At 64.5% G+C, this 17,322-nt stretch overlaps 1 protein-coding gene across 1 annotated transcript in view; it reads left to right on the top strand.

Annotated features, from left to right (window-relative positions):
• Nucleotides 1–17,322, top strand: part of FGFR2 (fibroblast growth factor receptor 2) — a gene marked incomplete at its 3' end in the record, with an annotated part of 55,326 nt that overhangs the window by 10,718 nt on the left and 27,286 nt on the right. Inside the window, exons 3-4 of the mRNA XM_084904404.1 lie at nucleotides 10,769–11,035; nucleotides 12,519–12,593. Of these exons, the coding sequence (XP_084760530.1) occupies nucleotides 10,769–11,035; nucleotides 12,519–12,593 (342 nt within the window). The remainder of the gene's footprint in view (nucleotides 1–10,768; nucleotides 11,036–12,518; nucleotides 12,594–17,322) is intronic.

Consider the following 17,322-nt stretch of genomic DNA (forward strand, 5'->3'; position numbering starts at 1 on the left):
CCTCCTGGGGATCTAGCCCGCAGCCCGGGCCTGTGCCCTGACCGGGAATCGAGCCTTCACCTCCTGGCTCCTAGTTCGCCGCTCGACCACTGAGCCACCCGGCCGGGCCAGACGTTGTGTTTTGGAGGCCTCGGAGCCGGTGTGTGTTTGTGGCTGTGCACACGAGTCCGTGGTCTGTGCTGTGACCATGTCCTCTGCAGGGATGGCTTTCGCCTCAGCGTTAGCATTTTAACAATCCTTCTGCCGTATGCCAGTGGGATGTGCCGATGCCGAGCAGCTCCACGCTCTCCAGGCCGCACCGGCCCACCCCCTTCCCCTGTGCTTGCGCCTTCCTGTCCTTTTACCCGTCGGGACCGGACACCCCGTCCGCTACTAAGGGCTGGCCTTCGCCGAGACGGGGTCTCTGATCCTTCCATCCAAGAAGGACGGGCCCTCAGGACTCCGCTCGGACCCGGACAGCCCTTGGCCGACGTTACAGCTGTGCACGCCTCCTGTCCATGTCGGGGAGACGTGACTTCTGGCTGCTGTGGGGTCTCCCCAAGTGGCCATTCCTCCTGCGGAAGCCGGGGGGCCGGCAGGGGCAGCCTGGCCTCGCTGGGCTGGGGGCCTCGGAGGAGGTGGGAGGGGAGCCCTGGCCTCGCTGGGCTGGGGTCTGGGAGGAGGCGGGAGGGCAGCCCAGGCGGAGCTGGCGAGCTGCTGGCGCTTCTCAGAGCCCAGCACGCCGTGGCCGCCTCCTCCTGAGCCACAGGCCCCTCTCCCGGGCGGACGTCTTAGCCCCCATTCTCCACTCTGACCCATGGCCACCCCTTCTCGGCGCCATAGAGAACCCGAGTCTCAGCCGCTCAGTGGGCGGTTCCACGGGCCTCCGGGGATGTGACGTCCGAGTTCACCCTCCGCAGGTCCCGGAAGGAGCCATCCTCCGGGCGGACCCGCCTCCGGGCCAGTCGGGAGCCGGTGGTCTCAGCCACTGGGGTCCGGGGAGCGCGCACCACGATGGGCTTCACACGTGCCGGCCGCTCACCCTGTCCACCTGGAGGCCACTGTGACCACGCCCACTCCACGCCATGACCACGCCCCATTCCACGCTGACCACGCCCATCCCGCACTGTGACCACGTCCGTTCAGCACGTGACCATGTTCATTCAATAACGACCACGCCCATCCAACACCGTGACCACGCCCATCCCGCGGTGACCACGCCCGTTCCGCGCTCGGGCTCCTCTCCAGTCCAGGCCACGCTGGGCCCACGCTCCATCACCCTCCTCCGCTGGCGGCGCTCGGTCCCGGTCCGTCTGGGGTGTCGGGTCTCGGGGAGCGGGGTTTCGGGGTCAGAAGACAGCGTCCCGGGAAAGCCCCCGGGGCCCGGGAGGCAGGGCGGCGGTGTTCCTGCTGGTGAGGCGGATGGAGCGTCGCCTGGAGGAGGGACGGGACATGCGGGGTGGCCCCCCCCACCAATGCACACCCGCACGGGATGATCACAAAGGCGGAGCTCATGGAAACACGTTTGTTTTCAGCATCGAGCTGCCGGCTGCTGAACTGCGCATTCGTTTCTGGGGGGACGCCTGTGTACCCTAAGCGTACACATACTGCAGACTTAAACTTACCCAGCTCTTCAAAGACCGGAGTCCCTCTACAATTAAACCCCGCACCTCACTTTATTTATTTATTTTTTAAAATAAAATTATTTTACTGATTTTTTTTTTACAGAGAGGGAGAGGGATAGAGAGTTAGAAACATCGATGAGAGAGAAACATCCATCAGCTGCCTCCTGCACACCTCCTACTGGGGATGTGCCCGCAACCAAGGTACATGCCCTTGACAGGAATCGAACCTGGGACCCTTCAGTCCGCAGGCCGACGCTCTATCCACTGAGCCACACTGGTTCGGGCTGTATCTGACATTTAAAAACCCCACAAAAATGGGTGCAGTCACTCTGAATGGCCGGCGTGCGGTGTGATTCTGGAACATGAACTCAGGAAGGAGCTTGCCCTTTGAGCTGGCAGATGGGGCTGGAGTCTGGGCCGCCTACTGGCAGCCTGACCTCGGGCGAGTTAGAGACCCTCTCCGCCTCCCTCTCTTTATCCGTAGCAGGGCGGATGCTCTCTCTCCCTCCGGGGAAACATGGAGATTAAATGCAAAAGGGAGCCCCGCCTGAGGGAGGGCTCGGCAAACCATAATTCTGCGTAAGTGGTAATTCCGCTTAAATTGTAATTCCGGTTTGCCCCACGCACTTCCCGGGACAGAGCACGGATGCCTGATTGAAAGCCAGCCTTTCGGGGTTTACCTGCCGTGCCCACGGGTTAACCCGAACCTGCGTGGGCCCGGCCTTGGGCTGAACGTGCTGGTGAGACAGACGCCCCCTGTGGACGTCCTCCAGCATCGGCCCTCCCCGCGTGTCCGCCCGCTCCCCTCCGGCATCGGCCCTCTCCCCGCGTGTCCGCCCGCTCCCCTCCGGCATCGGCCTCTCCCCGCGTGTCCGCCCGCTCCCCTCCGGCATCGCCCTCTCCCCGCGTGTCCGCCCGCTCCCCTCCGGCATTGCCCTCTCCCCGCGTGTCCTCCCGCTCCCCTCCGGCATCGGCCTCTCCCCGCGTGTCCGCCCGCTCCCCTCCAGCATCGGCCCTCTCCCCCGTGGACTCCTTCCCCTCGGCATCCGCCCCATCCCCGCGTGTCCGCCCGCTCCCCGCGTGTCCGCCCGCTCCCCGCGTGTCCGCCCGCTCCCCTCCGGCATCGCCCTCTCCCCCGTGGACTCCTTCCCCTCGGCATCCGCCCCATCCCCGCGTGTCCACCCGCTCCCCGCGTGTCCGCCCACTCCCCTCCGGCATCGGCCCTCTCCCCGCGTGTCCGCCCGCTCCCCTCCAGCATCGGCCCTCTCCCCGCGTGTCCGCCCGCTCCCCTCCAGCATCGGCCCTCCCCGAGTGTCCGCCCACTCCCCTCCAGCATCGGCCCTCTCCCCGCGTGTCCGCCCGCTCCCCTCCGGCATCGCCCTCTCCCCGCGTGTCCGCCCGCTCCCCTCCGGCATCGCCCTCTCCCCGCGTGTCCGCCCGCTCCCCTCCGGCATCGCCCTCTCCCCGCGTGTCCGCCCGCTCCCCTCCGGCATCGCCCTCTCCCCGCGTGTCCGCCGGCTCCCCTCCGGCATCGGCCTCTCCCCCGTGGACTCCTTCCCCTCGGCATCGGCTGCCTCCCGCATGCCCCCATGGGATGGAGCCCTAAACCTGGGCCCGTGCCCTGGCCAGGAAATGAACCCTGACCTCCTGGTTCCTAGGCCGATGCTCAGACACGGAGCCACACCTCTGAGCCACCCTGGCTGCCGTTTCTGGCCAGGCCGGGAAGGAGGCAGGAGGCGGCCGGGAGCCGGGGCCTGGGGTGACTTAGCTCTCGTCTCGGAGGGAGGTCTCTCAGGGAGAGGGGTGCAGTCTTGGTGTCGGAAGGGCTGGCCCCGGGAGCCGCCGGGAGCCGCCGGGAGCCGCCGGGAGCCTGCACAGCCCTGCTGGCCTGGACCCTCGGTCCCCGGCGGGTGGGCAGGGGCTCGCCGGGAGCTGGAAGCTCGGAAGTGAGTGTGTGAAGCGTTTACCTCTATGCAAATCCGAGGGAGAAAGGTTAACCGGGTGGCGCCTATCTTAATTTGGAATTTCCTGAATTAATGCGGTTTCAGTCCTGGCAGGATTCCCCTGGGGGCCATTTCTCTTTTCTCTGCGAGTCGCCGGGAGGAGAGGGGAGGAGCGGTCCCCGTGGCCTCCCGCCCGGGCCGGCCCTCCCCTCCGCCCGCCCGAAAGGGACGCCTCCCCGAGAGGCCCCTCCGGCCGCGGCTGCAGCTCCCCCGGCCGAGCGCGGGGGCCCAGCCTGGCCAAACCCCATTCACATGAGCGGCACCATCTGCTGCTCAGCCCCAGCTGCTGTCCCTGCGTGTGCAGAGCTGGGCGCTGCGGGCGGGCGGGGCGGAGGCAGGGGGCAGGGGGCAGGGGGCACCTCTGTGGGCGGGGGCAGGCTGGGATGAGCAGGGCTGGGGGCACCTCTGGGCGGGGGCAGGCTGGGATGAGCAGGGCTGGGACGGGGCGGGGGTGGGGGCACCTCTGTGAGCTGGGGCGGGCTGGGATGAGCAGGGCTGGGACGGGGCAGGGGTGGGGGCACCTCTGGGCTGGGGCCCGCTGGGATGAGCAGGGCTGGGGCGCTGCGGGCGGGCGGGGAGGGGGCAGGGGGCATCTCTGTGGGTGGGGGCGGGCTGGGGCAGGCTGGGATGAGCAGGAGCAGAGCTGGGACAGGGTCCTGCTGGGAGCGGGAGGCCGAGCCCTCTAAGTAAACTTGTGAACAATGCGCCCCGAGTCCCAGCTCTGGAGCCTCAGTGGCCTGGCCCTCCCCCCTGACCCGGCCCCGCCCCCTGACTTTCCCTTTGCTGTATCCCTGAGCGACTTTAAAAGCCTCGTTTGTTCTGGAAGCCCTGACTGAGGAGCCAGGGCCTGCCCCGGGGGCTGGGGAAGGTCCGATGGGATTGGGGATGGATCGGACCACGAAAGGGTTCACGGGGCAGATGTACCCACAGGGCGAGCGTCAAGGGGGCAGGGCCAGGCAGCCGGCTCCGGGACCCGCAGGTGACGCAGGTGACGGGGTGTGGGGAGCGAGTGACCCTGAGACGGGTCTCCGGGAGGGGGTGCCTCCAGGAGGGGTGCAGGCTGCGACCCAGGCCCGGAGCACCTGAGCCGGGTGAGGCCCCTCCCCTTTGGGGTTCGGGGCTCAGGGTTATCCCAGCATGCCGTGGGGCAGTCACCCCGTGCCGCCGGGGTCCTGTTGTCCAGGGCACCCTGTGGGGCCTGGTGCCCCCTTTGCTGGTGGGTGAATGGGCCTTGGCGGCTGCAGCGATGGAGCAGGAGTGCGAGGTGTGTGAGCGTGGACAGAGACGATGCTCACGGGTTCTCATGGGTTCTCGGGGGGACATCCCAGAAGCCCCCCTTCGGCAGCTGACCTATCGACAGGACGGGTCTGTCCGTTGGAGAGAAAACCCCGTTCTTCGGTTGGGAACGCAGACGGAGGTTCGGGAAAAACAGCCGGCTGATCGGGCATCGGTCTAGGACCCAGGAGGCAGGGACCCCGCTGAGCGAGGGGGCTTTCTCTCAGGGTGCCCCCGCCGGAGGGTTTCCAGAGCCCCCCCCCCGCCCTCTCCCACCCACCCGGGCACCCACCAGGCACCCACCTGGCCCTCCCACCTCTCTCACCCACCCGGGCACCCACCAGGCACCCACCCGGCCCTCCCACCTCTCCCACCCACCCGGGCACCCACCCGGCCGGACGCAGAGACTGTGCGAGCTGTGTGTCCCTGACTGCCCATGGCCCAGCGCTGCCCTGGCCCCTCAGCTCTCCCCGAAGCCAGTGGTGTGAGGGGTGGTGTGAGGGGAGCCCCCAGGCCGAGCACGGGCATAGAGGGGCTCGGGGCTGTAAGCACAGGAAGCCCGTGCGTGAGCCGGAGGGCGGGCGGGGTTGGGGCCTGGCTCGGGGTAAGCTCCTGGCTCTGCCCTATCAGGGCATGGCGGGCCTGTCCCCTTTTCTCTCTTCTTCTTTAATACCTTTATTGATGTCAGAGAGGAAGGGAGAGAGGGAGAAACATCAATGAGGAGAGAGGATTTTGACCTCCTGTGCGCCCCACACTGGGAATCAAGCGCGCAACCCAGGCCTGTGCCCAGACTGGGAATCGAACCTGTGACCTCCTGGTTCCTAGGTCAACACTCAACCACTGAGCCACACGGCCGGGCTGGCTTCTCCTTCTCCCTTTCTCCTTTTCTCCTCCTCCTCCTCCTCCTCCTCCTCCTCCTCCTCCTTCTCCTCCTCCTCCTCCTCCTCCTCCTCCTCCTCCTCCTCCTCTCCTCCTCCTCCTCCTCCTCCTCCTCCTCCTCCTCCTCCTCCTCCTTCTCCTCCTCCTCCTCCTCCTCCTTCTCCTCCTCCTCTTTCTAAAGCGGAGGTTAGATTTGCTTTTCAGAAGATCACTTGGGTGGCCCATGGTGCACTGTGGGTGATGGTGAGGGCGGGCAGAGGCTGTGGAGGGGTGGGGGCAGGGGGCTGTGGATGATGGGGGGGACAGGGGGCTGTGGGTGGTGAGGGTGGGCAGGAGGCGGTGGATGATGGTGGAGGGGTGGGGGCAGGGGGCCGTGGATGATGGGGGGGGCAGAGGGCCGTGGGTGGTGAGGGCGGGCAGGGGGCCGTGGATGATGGGGGGGGCAGGGGGCCGTGGATGATGGGGGAGCAGAGGCCATTTGCAGAGTGGTGGGCCTTGCCCGCTGTCTTGAGGTGGCTCAGAGGCGGGATCTGTGGGGTGGGGCCGTGGGGCCGGTGGGGTGTGAGGCGGGGTGTCTCGGGGGGACGGAGCCTGTGGATTCCAAGCTGACGCCAGCGGAGGGGGCGGGGAGGGGGAGGCTCGCCAACATCCAGGGACGCGTCCCCGCGGGCAGCAGCGATGGAGCCTGCAAGCTGGGACTTGAGTGGCGCTGGGGGAGGAGAGGAGCTGCAGGGGGGGTTGGAATGTCCCGGAGGAGTCTGAGCCTCACAGGGTGCTGCCTGGGCCCGGTGAGGGGGCCCCGGGGGCCGAGGACCCCTGGGCCAGTGCGATCCCCGTGGGGTGCCCACTGACCCAGGCCGCCCTGACCCGGCTCGAACCCGCAGCCGCAGGTGGGGCCGCGCTCCAGCCCCCGGCCCCCGGGGGTGCCGGACGCCCGTCTGTCCGCTCCTGCCGCCAGCTTCGTGGTGGGCTTTCATGTTTTATGTGTCTCCCTCCCACACGAGAACAGGCGTGCTCTCCGCCGAAGCCGTGGGCTGGGGTTGGTTCTCCTGCGTGTCTGTTCTTGTCCCAGCGAGGCTGGGTGTCTGAGCGGGAACACAGGCTCCTCCGTGCCTCCGCGGAGCCGGCACGCCCGGCAGGCACTCCCGGCAGGATGGCGGGACGTCTGGGCTGTATCTCCTTTTTAAAAAAAGTTTTTTGTTGTTTTTTTAGCCGAAACCGGTTTGGCTCAGTGGGTAGAGCGCTGGCCTGCGGACTAAAGGGTCCCAGGTACGATTCCGGTCAAGGGCGTGTACCTTGGTTGCAGTCACATCCCCGGTGGAGGCAGCTGATCGATGTTTCTCTCTCATGGATGTTTCTAACTCTCTATCCCTCTCTCTTCCTCTCTGTAAAAATCAATAAAATATAAAAAAATGAAATAAAATAAAAATAAACTACAGTTCACATTTAAAAATAAATAAATAAATAAATAAATAAACGTTTTTTTAGAGGGACTGGAAGAGAGAGGGAAATACCGATGTGAGAGACATATCGATGGGTTGCCTCCTGCATGCACCCTGACCAGGGCCTGGGCTGGGGAGGAGCCTGCAACCAAGATATGTGCCCTTGACTGGCATCGATCGAACCTGGGACCCTTCGGTCTGCAGGCCGACACTCTGTCCACTGAGCCAGACCAGCCAGGGCCCCACTTCATCATTGAAGCCAGAGTTCCCGTTTCTCAGCTACGATGGATCTTTTTTTTTTTTTTAAATACATTTTATTGATTTTTTTACAGAGAGATAGAGAGAGGGACAGAGAGTTAGAAACATCGATAAGACAGAAACATCGACCAGCTGCCTCCTGCACACCCCCCACTGGGGATGTGCCTGCAACCGAGGCACATGCCCTTGGCCGGAATTGAACCCGGGACCTCTCAGTCCACAGGCCGACGCTCTGTCCACTGAGCCACTCCGGTTTCGGCTGCGAGGGATCTTGACATTGAACAGAACGGCTCCGTTTATGGAGTCGGCCCGGTGAGGTAGCCCCCTGGCCCAGCCGCCTCCTCCTCCCTCACGGCTCAAACCTGTGGTCCGCGCCCCAGGAGCACCCGCCAGCGGGTCAGGGCTCCCCATCTGCTCTCTGTTTGCCTTCAGGCGCCGTGCACATGCCACCGGCAGACGCTGCGGCAAACATCGTAAAGGGGGCGGCGCTGCAGGCTGGGCCACCGGGCAGCTCCCTCTCAGCCCTCGTCCGGGGTGACGGGGGTGACAGGGGGTGAGAGGGGGTGACAGGGAGTGACGGGGGTGACAGGGAGTGACATGGGGGTGAGCGGGGTGACAGGAGTGACAGGGGGATGACAGGGGGTGAGGGGGTGACAGGGAGTGACATGGGGGTGACAGGGAGTGACGGGGGTGACAGGGAGTGACATGGGGGTGAGCGGGGTGACAGGAGTGACAGGGGGATGACAGGGAGTGACAGGGGGTGACGGGGTGACAGGGGGTGACAGGGAGTGACATTGGGGTGACAGGAGGTGACCTGGGGGTGACATTAGGGTGACAGGGGGTGACAGGGAGTGCTGGAAGTGACGGGGGTGACGGGGTGCTGGAGGGAACGTGTGACGGAGCCCCTGAGCCACAGATCCTCTGGACCTCAGGAGAGTCCCTCCCACAGCGGGAATCTGTTTCCTGAGAGGTGGCCGCATCCAGCTCATGGCTGGTGACATCAGCGTGATGTCACCCCAGGCTGAGGTCATGACCTCTCCACCTGCTCTGCCTCAGGCTCCTCCCCCGTCGGCCTCCGGGGGGGCGGCCTGAGGAGGGTTTGGGGGGCGGCCCCCGCTCAGGGCGGGCATCACGGTCCACGCTGGGGACGCCCTGCTCATTTTCTGACCGGCTGTCAGGGCGCCTCTCCTGCTGTTTTATCTTATTTACTTTTTAATATACTTTTATTGATTTCTCTATATATTTATGGAGAGGGTGGGGGAGGGAAGGAGAGATGGAAACATCCCTGAGGAGAGACGAGGAGGGCCGCATCCCCTTCACTTCCTGTTGGGGCCAGCCTCGTGGGGCGGGGGATAGCGGGAGGGGAACAGGCCCAGGAGCTGGCCCGGCCTGTGCGGAGGGAGGTGGCGGGAGGGACAGCTTCCAGCGTGGCGTGTCAGCAGCTGGGGTCGGGGTCCAGCTCCGGGGCGGGGTCCGGCTTCGGGGCAGGGTCCGGCGAAGACCAGGAGAGGCCTCGCTGTCCGGGCCTTTGCTGTGAGGTCTGGCCTTCGGGCTCCAGGCTTTTACGCGTAGAGACACCCGGCCGCTCCGAGCACAGACTCCGTCCCCGTAAGCCTGTCCCCAGGAGCCAGGAGCTCGGGACGCCGGCGCGGCCTCACGGACGGACCGTTAGTGTCCGGGTCTGAGTGTGAGGAAGCTGGGCTCCACGGCAACGAGGAAGTCCGGCCCAGCGAGTGTGTGTGTGTGTGTGTGTGCTGTGTGAGGGTGCGTGTGTGTGTGTGTGTGTGTGTGTGAGAATACGTATGTGTGTGCTGTGTGCCTGTGTGTGGATGTGTGTTTGTGTGTGAGAGAGAGAGAATGTGTGTGTGTGTGAGAATGCGTGTGTGTGTGTGTGTGTGTGCTGTGTGAGAGAGAATGTGTGTGTGTGTGTGTGTGCGTTGTGTGAGGATGCATGTGTGTGTGTGTGTGAGAATACGTGTGTGTGTGCTGTGTGAGTGTGTGTGGATGTGTGTTTGTGTGTGAGAGAGAGAGAATGTGTGTGTGTGTGAGAATGCGTGTGTGTGTGTGTGGATGCGTGTGTGTGAGAATGTGTGTGTGTGGATGTGTGTGTGTGTGTGTGTGTGCGCGCTGTGTGAGAGAGAATGTGTGTGTGTGTGTGTGCGTTGTGTGAGGATGCATGTGTGTGTGTGAGAATGCGTGTGTGTGTGTGTGTGGATGTGTGTGTGTGAGAATGCGTGTGTGTGTGTGTGTGGATGTGTGTGTGTGAGAATGCGTGTGTGTGGATGTGTGTGTGTGTGTGTGTGCGCGCTGTGTGAGAGAGAATGTGTGTGTGTGTGTGTGTGCGTTGTGTGAGGATGCATGTGTGTGTGTGAGAATGCGTGTGTGTGTGGATGCGTGTGTGTGTGAGAATGTGTGTTTGTGTGAGAATGCGTGTGTGTGAGAATGTGTGTGTGTGCTGTGTGAGTGTGTGTGGATGCGTGTGTGCGCGCGTGGACACAGCCGTGCAGTCACGTTGAGTGAAATGTTGGTTAAGCACGTTCTCACGTGAGAAGTGCCACCGGAGTGGAGTCTCCAGGCGGCACTGCAGGCAGCTAGGCGGCAGGTCCTTGTCCGTGTCCTTGTCCAGGGTCCGTCCGTCTGGGCCTCGGGTTCGGGGCGAGCCTGCGTGTGGTCACTGTGGGGGCAGCTTCTGCAGGTGCTCCTTTGGGTCCCTGCCCGAGGCTTGTGCTGGCTCCTGGGGTGCTGGCTCCTTGGGGTGCTGGCTCCTGGGGTGCTGGCTCCTGGGGGTGCTGGCTCCTGGGATGCTGGCTTCTGGGGATGCTGGATCTGTGGGGGGCTGGCTCCTGGGGTGCTGGCTCCTGGGGGGTCCTGGCTCTCTGGGGGTGCTGGCTCTCTGGGGAGTCCTGGCTCTCTGGGGTGCTGGCTCCTGGGGGGTCCTGGCTCTCTGGGGGTGCTGGCTCTCTGAGGGGTACTGGCTCTTTGGGGGTGCTGGCTCTCTGGGGAGTCCTGGCTCTCTGGGGTGCTGGCTCCTGGGGGGTCCTGGCTCTCTGGGGGGCTGGCTCCTGGGGGTGCTGGCTCTCTGGGGGGCTGGCTCTCTGGGGGGCTGGCTCCTGGGGGTGCTGGCTCCTGGGATGGCTGGAGAGGCCAGCCCGCCGGGGCCCTTTGCCAACGAGACCTGCTCTCCTGGGACACGGGGCCTCCACTGACCTTGTCGGACGTTCTCTCCTCTTCCTCTCCGCTGCTCTCACCTGCTCTCACCTCCTCTCCGCCTCCTCTCCGCTGCTCTCTGCTCCTCTCCCCCCTGCAGAGCCGCCCACCAAATACCACATCTCCCAGCCCGACGTGTACGTGGCCGCGCCCGGGGAGGCGCTGGAGCTGCGCTGCCGGCTGGGCGGCGCCGCCCGCATCAGCTGGACGAAGGACGGGGTGCACGTGGGGCCCAGCAATAGGACGGTGCTCATTGGGGAGTACCTGCAGATACGGGGCGCCACGCCCCGGGACTCTGGCCTCTACGCCTGCACGGGGGCCAGGACGCAGGACAGCGAGACCGCCTACTTCATGGTCAATGTCACAGGTGAGTGGCCTCGGCCCCGCCGTCTCTGCTTCGAGGCGCTTTCTGGGTGAAAACCCCGCTGCGAGGCGCTTTCTGGGTGACATTTAAAAGTTTGTACATTTCTGTCGATGTCAGAGAGGAAGGGAGAGGGAGAGAGGGACATCCACGATGAGAGAGCCACGGATCGGCCGCCTCCTGCGTGGCCCACTCTGGGGATGGAGCCGCAGCCCGGGCCTGTGCCCTGACCGGGAATTGAACCCTGACCTCCTGGTTCATAGGTCGCCGCTCTCCGCGGGGCCAGGCGGCCAGGGCTCTGGGGAGTGTTTTATTGGGCCCGAGGCTCGGAGGCGGGACCTGCTGGGGATCCGGGCACAGAGCTTCCGTGGGCCATTGGCCCGCTTTTGAAATTCTTTTTGGGGACCAGGGAGGCTGGCCATTAGAAATGACGGGATTCTCACCCTGTCCGGCGTGTGGTTAGAGTGTGGGCCTGTGGACTGAAGGGTCCTGGGCTTGATCCTGTGCCTTGGTCTGGGCGTGTGCGGGAGGCGACCCTTCGATGTGTCTCTCTCCCGTCGATGTTTCTCTCTCTCTGTCTCTCCCCCTCCTTCTCATCTCTAGAAACCAATGTTCAGCCGAAACCAGTTTGGCTCAGCGGATAGAGCGTCGGCCTGCGGACTGAAAGGTCCCAGGTTCGATTCCGGTCGAGGGCATGTACAATACCTTGGTTGCGGGCACATCCCCAGTAGGGGGTGTGCAGGAGGCAGCTGATGGATGTTTCTCTCTCATCGATGTTTCTAGCTCTCTATCCCTCTCTTTTCCTCTTTGTAAAAACTCAATAAAATATATTAAAAAACAAACAAAAAAACACAAAAAAACAAGGGAAATCCCCTCGGGGGAGGATTAACAACAAAATGACTGGCTCTCACAGGCACACGTGCTTGTCTTGTGAGACGAAGCCTCCTTCCCCTTCCCCTCCCCCTCCCCCCTCCCTCCCCCACCCCATCTTGTGTGCTTGGCACTTTGAACGGAATTGAGATCTGGATGCTGGTGTTCTCGGATTCATTTGGTCGGACATGGAGCGTCTCTCCCGGGTGTTTACCCGCAGCCAGGGGGCTGCCTGGCCTCTGGCTCAGTGGCCGCGCTCAGAGCTTTGTGTTCAGAACATTGGGGAGTGGGCAGAGCCTCAGGGAGGCTGCGAGCTTAAGGGCCCAATGCCTTCCCAGAGGGGCCCTGAGCACCCAGGGTCTGGCCGGAGGCAGCTGGGGTTGAGTGAATCGGAGAATTGGGGCACTGTCAGAGGCTCAGACTCCGGTGTTCCGGGCCCGGTCCTGTCCCGTGGGCAACCGGTGCAGGAAACACAGGATCGTGAGCCAGACCGAGTCCGCGGGCGAGGAGAGCCGGGCCTCGGAGGGCCCGGCCGGCCCCGGGCGGTCAGCGTCCCGGCCCCGGGGACCCGTCGGGCGGCGCCCCAGGCTCGCACAGACACGAGTGTGTTCTCTCGCAGACGCCATCTCCTCCGGGGACGACGAGGACGATGGGGACGGCTCCGAGGACTTTGTCAGTGAGAACAGCCACAAGCGTAAGTAACGCCGCCCGGAGCCGCCGCTCCCACCGCCTCCACCGCCGCTCCGCGACGCCCCCGCCCTCTCGCTGTGCCCGCTCTCCCGCTTCCGGCTGAGAATAAACCTGAGTCTGCACCTCTCACTGTCCGCCTCTTCTTTCCGCCTGAGCCTCTCTCCCCGCCTCCTCTGTCCTGGGGCGTCTCACTCCGGAGCCGAGCCGCTCGGCGCCGCAGCCCGGCTCTCTGTCACGGTGGGGGCGCGTGGCGGGCCCCGCGGGTCTGTCCCTCCCCTGCGGGTTTGTGCCTCCCCGGGGCCACGCGGCCACGCTGGGTGGTCGCACAGGGGAGGGAGGGGCCGTGGCATCTTGTGGGTAGAGGCCACGGGCGCTGTGAAAACACCCTGCGAGGAGGAGGGTGGTCTGGGCCTGGCCAGGGTGGCTCAGGGGTTGAGCATCAGGCCATGAACCGGGAGGTCTCAGTTCCATCCCCGGTCGGGGCACGCCCGGGTGGCAGGCTCATCCCCAGGAGGGAGCCTGCAGGGTGTTTCTCCCTCCCTTTCCCTTCCTCTCTCAAGTCAATAAAAGAAAAGAAAAGGGGTGATCTGGGCCAGTGGTCGGCAAACTGCGGCTCTGGAGCCACAGGCAACTCGGGAGCCGTGGCTTGCCGCTCTGTGGACGAATGAGTTTGCCCACCGTGGGATAGGGGCTTCATCACAAGGAACAACAGCAGCCTGTGATGATTGGAGTCGAGAGTCTAGGTCAGTGGCCGCCAAACTCATTCTTCCACAGAGCGGGAAAGCGTGACTCGAGAGCCGCAGTTTGCCCACCACGGGCCTGGGCGGCGCTGAGGCATCTTACCGGCGTTTCAGCCCGCCAGGTGCTCTGCAGCCGCAGAAGGTGAGCCTCGCGCTGCGGAGGGAAAGGCTGTGAGCGCCGTTCTGCTGAAGGCAGTGGCGCCCGAGCTCGGGAGCTGCTCCTGCGCGGGTGGCGGGTGCGTGAGCGGGTCCCTGGCGATCGGCAGGGGCGGTCCGCAGCCGCTGCTGACCAGGCTGTTGTGGTCACAGTAAAGCCTGCACCTCGGAGGACATCGCTTGCTCCCGTCGGCGCTCTGGCTCCACAGGGGAGACCGCGAGAGACGCTGCGGCCTCGGTGAGGTCTGTCCGGGCGGGCTCTGTGCCTGCTGGCCGCTCCGTCGGGGCCCCCCACGACCTGATGGGGCGGACAGGAGAGCTTGTCCCGTTTCACTGAACAGAAAAGCTCCGATCAGGAAGCTGGGATTCCGCTGTGGGCCTGCGGCCTGTCCGGTCCCAGCTCCGTAGCCCGCGCCCGGGTGGCCCCGCTGTTCCCGGCTCCGAGGCAGTGCCCGCATGGGGTGTCATGGCCACTGGTTGGGGGGCATCTGGCTGCACCAGCTCGGCTGTGGTGGCGTTGCCCTGGCGATCAGCACCGGGCCTGCTCTTAGATCGGTGTGCTGATCCCAGCCTGGGGAAATAACACTGTGTAACAGCGAGGTGGAGGTTACGTAACAAGTGGGCCGGGCAGACGGAATCCCTGTCTCTGATTCAGAAGGACTGCCGGCCACAGACCTCTGGGTTTTCCTCTTTTTTAAAGAAAATCCTCACCTGAGGATATTTTCCCGTTGATTTTTAGAGAGAGTGGAAGGGAGAGGGAAACAGAGAGAAACATCGATGTGTGAGAAGCACATCAATGGTTGTCTCCCACCTATACCCCGACCAGGGTCTGGGCTGGGGAGGAGCCTGCAACTGAGGTGCATGCCCTTGACCGGAATCAAACCGGGACCTTTTGGTCTGCGGGCCAACGCTCTATCCACTGAGCCACACCTGTCAGGGCAGACTTCCAGGTTTTGATCCTGAGCCAGCCCCGCTGCTCAATGCCCGCCCAGTGCCCAGCGCCCAGTGCTCAGTGCCCAGTGCCCAGCGCCCAGCATTCAGTGCCCAGTGCCCATGGCTCAGTACCCAGTAGCCAGTACCCAGTGCCCAGCATTCAGTGCTCAGTGCCCAGTGCCTAGTACCCAGCGCTCAGTGCCCAGCGCCCAGTGCCCAGTGCTCAGTACCCAGCGCTCAGTGCCCATTGCCCAGTACCCAGTGCTCAGTGCTTAGCACCCAGTGCTCAGTGCCCAGCGCCCAGTGCCCAGCGCTCAGTACCCAGTGCTCAGTGTCCAGTGCCCAGTGTTCAGTGCTTAATTCCCAGTGCTCAGTACTCAGCGCTCAGTGCTTAGTGCCCAGTACCCAGCGCTCAGTGCCCAGCGCCCAGTGCTCAGTGCTCAGTACCCAGTGCTCAGTGCCCAGTGCCCAGTACCCAGTGCTCAGTGCCCAGTGCCCAGTGCTCAGTGCCCAGCGCTCAGTATCCAGTGCCCAGTGCTCAGCTCTCAGTACCCAGCGTTCAGCGCCCAGTGCCCAGTGCCCAGCGCTCAGTACCCAGCGCCCAGTGCCCAGTGCCCAGCGCTCAGTATCCAGTGCTCAGTGCCCAGCGCCCAGCGCTCAGTATCCAGTGCTCAGTGCCCAGTGCCCAGCGCTCAGTACCCAGCGTTCAGTGCCCAGTGCCCAGTGCCCAGCGCCGTTAGCATGGACGGGCCGGAGTGGCGGCCGGAGTGCGGCCCCCTCGCGAGAACGCCAGGGCGCTGAAGGAGCCGCCGCGCCTCGGCCCGGCCACGGCTCTGTGTAATTAGCTCTCGGATGACACCAGCCTGCCCCGACGCGGGGCCTGGCGATTAGGGCGGTGTCAGCTGTCCCGGGAGAGACGCTATGAAACGTGAGAGGCGATTGAACGCGATAGGGCTCCCGGCGGCCCGGCCCGCCATCTGTTGGTGTGATTAGGCCGCTCTGATTCCAGGTGCGGAGGGCGGTGGGAGGGCCCAGCTGTGGCCTGGGGACCAGCAGGGCCGGGGCCGGGGCCGGGGCCGGGCCGTGGGCGAGGCGGGGACGGGGCTGCCGCCGCTAGAACGCCTCTGCCCCCTCCGGTGCCAAACCTGCCGGCGACAGGAGGACGGTAGAAGCACCGAGGTCTCCCCTTTTCAGCCCGGGAACCCCGAGTGTCCAGTGCGATCCTCCGAGCAGCTCCTGGTCGTCGGGAAATGCCGGGGTGTGCGTGCGCATGTGTGTGTGTGTGTGTGTGTGTGTGTGTGTATGCGTGTGTGCGTGCGTGTGGGTGTGTGTGTGTATGTGTGCGTGTGCGTGCGCGCGCGTGTATGTGTGTGTGCGTGTGTGTGCGTGTGTATGCGCGCGTGTGTGTGTGTGTGCGCGCGCGCGCGCGCGTGTCTGAGGGTTCCTCTCCCGGGAAGTTTGAGAACGGTGCCCCCTGACCCCGTGCTGAGGGGGACGGGCCCAGCTTCCTGAAGAGTCTTCTCTTTCCTGGCAGGTGGGTGTCAGGTCTGTGTCTTGTGGCCTAAAATGCAGGGTGTCCCCCCAGAATGTGGACACAGCCTGAGTAATTGTCAGCTCCGGGGGGTTAAGTCTGAAGAGGAAGAAATGCCAGTTGAGCTATTACAATGTACATGTCTGCATGTTTGCGGGGGGGCAGCCTATCGATTTCCCTCCGCCAGTTTGCGCGAAGGCTGTCTAACTGACTTTGAAGGTTAACTATAAAAAAGGCAGGCTTATCTGCGTGGTAGTTCTTCTTAGATCTGGAAAGCGTGGTACAGTGGCAAAACGAACCGTCAGAAACGAAGGGAGGAAGGTCGAACGTGGGCCCTGGCCCGAGGGGTGTCGGTCCAGCCGATGGACCTCCGTAGGCGTGATGCCAATATTCCCGTCCGTCTTCCCTTCTCCCTCATCCGCCGGAGCCAGGCCGGTCTCCTGGTTTCCCCCAAGCCGCCAGGTTTTCCGGATCGGGCTCCGTTCTTACTTCACGCGTGCTATCGCGTGTCTCGGGCCTGCCTGTCCCCGCAGCCGCCTGGGCACGGAGTGAGTGCGTTGTGGGGCCCAGGCTTCGCCCACGTCTCTCAGGGATCTCACTCGACACAGACGTCCCATCGGGGAGAGGCAGGTCCACGGGCCTTCCCGCCACATGTGGGCGCTGGGCGGGACCTTCCCCGGAGACCGGCAGAGCCCCACGTCCTTCCTCAGGGGTCCCAAGGCTTTGACCACCCGCCCGCGTTCACACCAGCCTCTGTCGCCGTGGAAACCCCAGGCTGCAGAGCCCTGGGGGCTGATGGGCTGGTCTGACTTCCCCGCCCTCTGGGCCAGGTCCCCCCCACAGACTCGCTGGTGACTCAGGTCTCCCCCGCGCTGGGCGCTCCGCGCGCAGAGCCGCCCGTGACCTTCACCGCCCGCCGCCAGGCCGACCTTCGGGACGGAAAGGCCGTTTCGGATGCTGGTTTTCAAAGGGCGTCCAGGCGGAGGGCTTAGGTTCCCGTGCACGTTAGCGCGGGAAGGCATGACTGGGTCCTGTTCTGGGCTGAGTAAGGAGACACGTATGTGCGTGTTCGGGGGGAGTTTCATCGCCTCCGTGTGTGTACGCAGTGGTTTCTGAAGAGCTGGAGGCTCTGTCCTCGGGGCGGTCGCGAGGACGCAGGCCAGCGTGGAGCGAGGCAGCTGCACTCAGATCCCTGCCCGCAGCGGCTCCTCCGTCGCGCGGAGAGAGACCGGGTGGTTCTGTCTGGTTCTGTGCCTGCGGGACCGTGGCCGACGCCGAGCCCATGGCGGGAGCGAGGCCGCGCTGTCGGGAGGGGCTTGGCCGAGATCGCGATCCTCCGGTGATGAGAATGCTGATGCGGCGTGCAGCCCCGT

This window comes from Pipistrellus hanaki, assembly GCF_964339955.1.
Source record: "Pipistrellus hanaki genome assembly, chromosome: 14".
In the NCBI taxonomy this organism is placed as follows: domain Eukaryota; kingdom Metazoa; phylum Chordata; class Mammalia; order Chiroptera; family Vespertilionidae; genus Pipistrellus; species Pipistrellus hanaki.